The sequence below is a fragment of the Poromitra crassiceps genome (genome assembly GCF_964638095.1).
Source record: "Poromitra crassiceps genome assembly, chromosome: 1".
NCBI lineage: Eukaryota > Metazoa > Chordata > Actinopteri > Beryciformes > Melamphaidae > Poromitra > Poromitra crassiceps.
Window position 1 is genome coordinate 124,249,927 of NC_139623.1, and position 7,128 is coordinate 124,257,054.

The 7,128-nt window shown below is 44.4% G+C and overlaps 1 protein-coding gene across 1 annotated transcript in view; it reads left to right on the forward strand.

Moving 5' to 3' along the window:
* The window catches only part of ppm1e (protein phosphatase, Mg2+/Mn2+ dependent, 1E), a gene marked incomplete at both ends in the record, with an annotated part of 120,280 nt that extends 113,507 nt beyond the window's left edge, over nucleotides 1-6,773 (forward strand). The window contains 2 exons of the mRNA XM_083632928.1: nucleotides 2,079-2,416; nucleotides 5,790-6,773. Coding sequence (XP_083489054.1) covers nucleotides 2,079-2,416; nucleotides 5,790-6,773 — 1,322 coding nt within the window. The remainder of the gene's footprint in view (nucleotides 1-2,078; nucleotides 2,417-5,789) is intronic.
* Nucleotides 6,774-7,128: the final 355 nt, after the last annotated feature.

Genomic DNA, 7,128 nt, shown 5'->3' on the forward strand with positions numbered 1-7,128 from the left:
CTACGATGATTGACACAAATTAGGTCGTATTCTTTTTTTTTCTCCGTGCGTCAATTTCGGACGAAAATATGGACTTGGTGTGCAAAAGCCATGACTCTCAACCGTTTTCATGTCAAGGACCTCTAATTCGAGTACAAAAAAATTATCAGTGAAGTAAAAAAAGATCTTTAATGTACATTGCTATATTCTGAGGACAGACATGTTGCTGCATAACAGGAATGACCCATATAGCAAACTTTTTGACCTCTGACATGACATCAGTGTACTTGCATATTGTTTCCTATTTATAACTCAACTCAACATGAGCAGAGTTTTCATTAGAGCCCAATATGAAGGCTCTATGACGACTTTGAACATTTGACCTTTCGGAGCCTAAAATCGGCAGTCATTTTGGATTCGAAGGTCAAAAATAGGTCAAATCAACAAAACGACATCAATCATTAACTCCTTTGATCAAAAAGTCCCATAAACCATGTACTGTGCAACATTGTAGGCCAAACCATTGAAAAAGTAATTTCCAACATAGCCAATTGTAGACATTTTGGATTTAGGGTTCTCAAAAAAGTTGCCCGCATTTTCGTGGTTTTTCATAGATGACAAATAAACTAAGAAATTAACCTTTGCTCTCCACGGTCACAGAATCGTCACGGATGACCCAACTATATTGACATTTTGAAGGTACAGGATACTGACATAAACTGAATTAAAAGAACAGTGCCACACAATCTCTGACACTGGGGACAACTGTCGCCAAAATACTTATTCTGAAGGAATGGAAGTCCTCCTCTTCGCCTTCTTTTCAGGTGTGGCTGATGGACATGATCTCTGTTCTACAGATGGAGAGACTCAGGTCCCTGAGAACCAACACGCTTAAAAGGTTCTCAGATATCTGGGACCCGTTTTTGACCTACTTTGACGAGGTTAAGAATGATAAGTGACTGAGGTTGGGGGTGATGGATGGCTCGCCCGGCTGGTATCCCATGGACCCCTTAGATGCAACAGACTAAAATAGTAATACAGAACATATTGACACATCTCAGTTACACTTTACAATAAGGGTACATTAATTAGGGGTTAGTAAGCATGAACTAACCCTTAATTAACAGTTAATTAATGTGTCTAGTAATAATTTACTAATGGTGTTCATGTTAATGAAGTATTAATTCATACATTATTTAATAGTTTAGGGTTAGTTCATGGTTAGGGTTAGGGTTATGGTTAGGATTAGTTCATGGTTAGGGTTAGGATTAGTTAATGGTTAGGGTTAGGATTAGTTCATGGTTAGGGTTATGGTTAGGATTAGTTCATGGTTAGGATTAGTTCATGGTTAGGGTTAGGGTTAGGATTATTTCATGGTTAGGGTTATGGTTAGGATTAGTTCATGGTTAGGGTTATGGTTAGGATTAGTTCATGGTTATGGTTAGGATTAGTTCATGGTTAGGGTTATGGTTAGGATTAGTTCATGGTTAGGGTTAGGATTAGTTCATGGTTAGGGTTATGGTTAGGATTAGTTCATGGTTAGGGTTAGGATTAGTTCATGGTTAGGGTTATGGTTAAGATTAGTTCATGGTTAGGGTTATGGTCAGGATTAGTCCATGGTTAGGGTTAGGATTAGTTCATGGTTATGGTTAGGATTAGTTCATGGTTAGGGTTATGGTTAGGATTAGTTCATGGTTAGGGTTAGGATTAGTTAATGGTTATGGTTAGGATTAGTTCATGGTTAGGGTTATGGTTAGGATTAGTTCATGGTTAGGGTTATGGTCAGGATTAGTTCATGGTTAGGGTTAGGATTAGTTCATGGTTATGGTTAGGATTAGTTCATGGTTAGGGTTATGGTTAGGATTAGTTCATGGTTAGGGTTAGGATTAGTTAATGGTTATGGTTAGGATTAGTTCATGGTTAGGGTTAGGATTAGTTCATGTTTAGGGTTAGGATTAGTTCATGGTTAGGGTTGGGGTTAACTAAGCCTAAAAGGCTAGGGTTAGGGTTATCCGTTAATTAAGGTACCCTTATTGTAAAGTGTTACCGACATCTCTAACTAACCAAAAACTAACCTGATCATTTGTGTTGTTTGACAGGTGACTCTGAGCATAAGCCCTACATCTGTGGTGATGCAGACCACAGCATTTTCCCATTGGACGGTTCAGAGGACTACCTGATTCTGGCCTGCGACGGCTTCTGGGACACGGTGATCCCGGATGAGGCAGTGAAGGTGGTCAGCGACCACCTCCAGGAGAACACTGGAGACACCACCATGGTGGCACACAAGCTGGTGGCATCAGCCCGCGACGCCGGCTCCAGTGACAACATCACGGTCATCGTGGTCTTCCTGCGGGACCCGCGCTCCCCTCCCCCCACCAGTACCGAGGACGAGGAAGAGGAGAGGGTGGCGCAGGAAGTGCCTGAGGAGGAGGAGGTGTGTAGGGGAAATTAAAGGGATAGTTTGGATTATTGGACATAAAGTTGTATGAAAAGTTGTATGAACTAACCAGTTGTAGAGTGTATGGGGAGCTGACTTACCAATCCATGAGTCCTGTGGGCGGAGCTCTAGCTTGATCTGAGTGGAGAAAAACGAGTCTCGGCGGACATTCTAGGGTCACGGAGTTTTACTCCTAAAGAAAGCATGCATGTGTTATGACATCTCATTTCAACAATAAAACAGCAGTATTGCTGTTGATCAGATCAACAAATTGTCTTCAAATAAGTTGCATGCACGAATATGATGCAATGGCAATCTGAAAAGAAACAGGCAACGAGGTTTAAAAAAAATGTAGTGTACTGTACGGTGCTCATTTCACCTATAAAAGGATTATTTACCTCCACATCCAGAGCAGAGGAAAACCCATGTACTGAAGTGCAATGCTGTGCCAAAACCCATGGTACAAGGGACTATAGTAGAGAGAAAGAGCCAGCACTCAAAAATGTCCTTTGAAGCATTATTCCATTTCACCAGTACAGCGTACGCGTTTCAGCAAGAAGCCTTTGTCAGCGTTGTGCTGTGTAAGGCGGAAAAGGGCGTATAAATACAGCCAGACAGGAAGTACATTCAACCAGTACAGAAAGAAAATGTATTCAAAAAGTGCCTTATGCAGTGATGAGATATAATAAAATACATCCAAGCATAGTACACAAGCATTGATATGTGAGAAAAACGATTTGTACATACAAGAATAGAAGAAAATAATATAAATATGGACAACCTCTATCTAGAATATAGTCATTCCACATGTACAGAATTAGGTAGGACAATTAGAAGCACAGACGACAGCCTAGAAAAAAAGACCTGAGCCCTGTACCACGAAGCTCGATTAGAGGTTTAGCGAAGTAACTTCAGGTTTAACCCTGGTTTGGCCGTGCTAAAAAGCTAGTTAACTTCTTACCGACATATATTTCCATAGCAACTTATGCTTCACACTTAACCTGGTCCGCAGCAGGTTAAGTTGCAAGGATAAGATTAGACCTTAAATTCACCGCCCACGAACCAATCGAATCAGCAGTTTGGAAAAATGGCCAACCCCTTTCTGGACGAGTTTCCCATCGAGGAAGGAGCACGAATTGTAATGTTGAATTAATCAAGGACTAAAGCAAGCACTTGTTGCAGGCTACATTTTAATTAAGCCCTACTTACCACTTTGGAACATGTTTTTATATATTCATTTTTGTGCTCTCAAGTAGCCTAGATACGTTGTTTGACCCCGCTGATCGATTGCAGCTGAATAGTGAGTGGAGAAATATCACTAAACCGGCATAAAAAGGTTACATAAACGTCTCCAAAGCGCACGGTGCCGTGTGCGCAACGGAGCTGAGACTGACGTTGGGTTGGAATTGAAATGGTCATAGCCTACATGCTAGAATAGCCTACTATATCTAAGCAATTTAATATGGGATCACCTGCACACAGGCGATCCCATATTAAGATGATTCATATCTAGGCTACTCCTGCATTTTGCAGCTGCAACTGTGTTGCTTTTGGCCTGTATGATGTGATTGAACTTCATATTTCCAGCATCATTATATGAAATATGGAGATATGCGACTCTGCTGACATATATGTGATCACAAAATAGGCTATTTTTTGTAAATGAAATCTATGCCCGCACGTACCGTGTCGATTCAGTTCAGAAGCTTTTTTTATTTTATTATCATTCTTTTTTTTATTGATTAGCCTATAGGAATTATTCAATCAGTGCGACTAAACACATCATGAGATCATTATTATTCATTGAGCCTAAATGGTCTATACATATGGATTTTGGACTGAGATAGATTACACATTGCTTCCACAAAAGACTGTAGATAGAGAGCTGTAGATAGCCTACGAAACCGCTCTTCAAAGAAATTACTGGTGTGGATAAAAGTGGTCACTTTAGACAGTCATTCGGGAACAGTAATAATATCCAACGCAGATTTGTATTTGCCGTTTCATTCAATGAGGAAATAGGCGTGTCTGGCGCTGTAGGAGTTTTGGAGTAGTCCATATTGCATTGTGATTGGCAGTTGTTAAAAACCACGCCTCTTTTGCGGGCACGAGCTCCAGTGCACGGGCATTTTCATGTGCACGAGCTCTCAGCTTGATTAGAAAAACCTGGTTCGAGTTAACGAGTGGCAATCGACGTTCGTAGTACAAGTTAACTACAATCGAGCTTATCTGGTTTAGACACCACCTCTTTTTAAGGGGTTGACAACCTCTATTCCCTGAAACCTGAGTGAACACACATCATGGCCCATGGAATTAAAATGTCTAGCCACAGATGACTTATCATCTCTGTTTCTAATGCTACTTTTGTGCTCAGAAAGAGACTATAGTACCTAAATCTAACAATGTTGTCAGTTAAAAAAATAAAAAATAAAATAAATACATACCCTATATAGGCTACTCGGCAGCAGTAGCTCTCCAACTCTGTTGATCTGCATCTTCTTGCTCCGCCTCTCTCTCCTCTCTCTCTCTCTACCCATTCTAGGTCGATCTGACAAGTTCCTCATCTGTGTATTCAGGTTCATAAAGACATCCCCTCAAATCTGGCGTAAACGGCATATATTCATCGATTCATCGTTTAGTATGTTTTAGTAGCCTGTTTACAGAGCGCGCTGTGTCTGAAACACCGGTACACAGCGTTATAGTGACCACCGCGGATGCAGTGCGGAGCCAGAAAGTAGTGCCAATAAATAGCGCGGCTGTGGTTTTATTGTTGAAATGATATCATAACACATGCATGCTTTCTTTAGGAGTAAAACTTGATAACTCCGTGACCCTAGAATGTCCGCCGGGACTCGTTTTTCTCCACTCAGATCAAGCTAGAGCTCCGCCCACGGGACTCATGGATCGGTAAGTCAGCTCCCCATACACTCTACAACTGGTACGGAGTTCATACAACTTTATGTCCAATAATCCAAACTATCCCTTTAAGGTTTCACCTTTGTGGGTAATGAATGTGCAAAGGTTCAAAAGTCTCCTGTGAAGTTCTTTATTCTACATACGCATGGATCACATACTCAAATTGCAGATTCAAACTCCTAACTTTTACCTTGTTAGGACACAATGGACACATGGAACCTGTTGGAATCATACATTATTCAAACACATATGCATGTACTGTACATAGCATGCTATTTCTAACTTGTGACCTTACATACGATAGTAATGTACAGTATACAGTACAAGTCCTGTGTTCTGCTGGGTTACTTCATGTTTGGTATGCAGGACAAAGATAAAAACACTGACCTTTCTGCAGGGCAGAGATGATTCTAAACACCAAAAACAAAACGCCAAATTATTTCATTTCTCACAGGTGGCCGAGGAAGAGGAGGAGGAGGAAGAGGAGGCAGCAAGGGTGGAGCGTGGTGAGGGAGGCAACACTGTGGACATCGGGGGAAAGGGCCGCGGGGGCTGGCCCCTGCACCAGTGCTCCGCCCCGGCCGACCTCGCCTACCAAGACCGAATGGATTCGCTCACGGACAGAACCAGCCTCAACCTGCTGGGGCCGTCACTGGAGGGACGGATCTCCCTGACACCAGCCACTGTACAGCCCCACACTGACCCCAGCTCTGACCTCTTCACAGCCACTGTACAGCCCCACACTGACCCCAGCTCTGGCCTCTTCACAGCCACTCTACAGCCCCACACTGACCCCAGCTCTGACGTCTTCACAGCCACAGTACAGCCCCACACTGACCCCAGCTCTGGCCTCTTCACAGCTACAGTACAGCCCCACACTGACCCCAGCTCTGACCTCTTCACAGCTACAGTACAGCCCCACACTGACCCCAGCTCTGACCTCTTCACAGCCACTCTACAGCCCCACACTGGCCCCAGCTCTGACCTCTTCACAGCTACTGTACAGCCCCACACTGACCCCAGCTCTGACCTCTTCACAGCCACAGTACAGCCCCACACTGACCCCAGCTCTGACCTCTTCACAGCTACAGTACAGCCCCACACTGACCCCAGCTCTGGCCTCTTCACAGCCTGCCGCCCCTACCGACAAGAAGGCCCGTCGAGGCCTCTGTCCTGCGTCCCTGCCTGCCAGGAGCTTGGCCTTCCCGGGTCCACGGACCCGCTGTGGCCCCAGACAGCCATGCTGTTGGGCCAGGCAGGGAGGCGACGCCAGAGGCTGGTGTATGGAAGTTGCCGGCGAGGCTGGAGGCGGCTAGGCCGAGCCAGGGAGCTGCCAGGCCTGCCGCCATCTGGTGGCTTTCTGCCGTACGCCCAGCGCTGCCCCGATCGGAGGCCCGGCGTGGCACTGCCTCACTTGCCCCACGATGCCGCCATCTGAAGAGGTGACCCCATCGCCTCTATCCATTCAACCCTGCTCCCGAACCCTCAGCCCACTCACCCACCACTGCCTTCCACAACACCTCTTTCTTTGTGGCTAGCTAGTTGTGGCTCCTGCAGTTGTTATGTGACCATTGAATCCCTGTTGGAAGTGCGGTGCTCTCTTTCCAAAGCTGAAATGTTTCCAGGTGTAAGCTGGCCCACTAAAGACCTCAGCACTCAGCTATTAAGTATTGTTGGCAATAGGGATGCAGCGATTAACCGATTTCACTATTAACTGCGGTTTAAAAGGTCACGGCTTTGTAAAAAGGGACATTATGGTACTGTGGAAGTTAGAAAACACAGAGACAACTCCT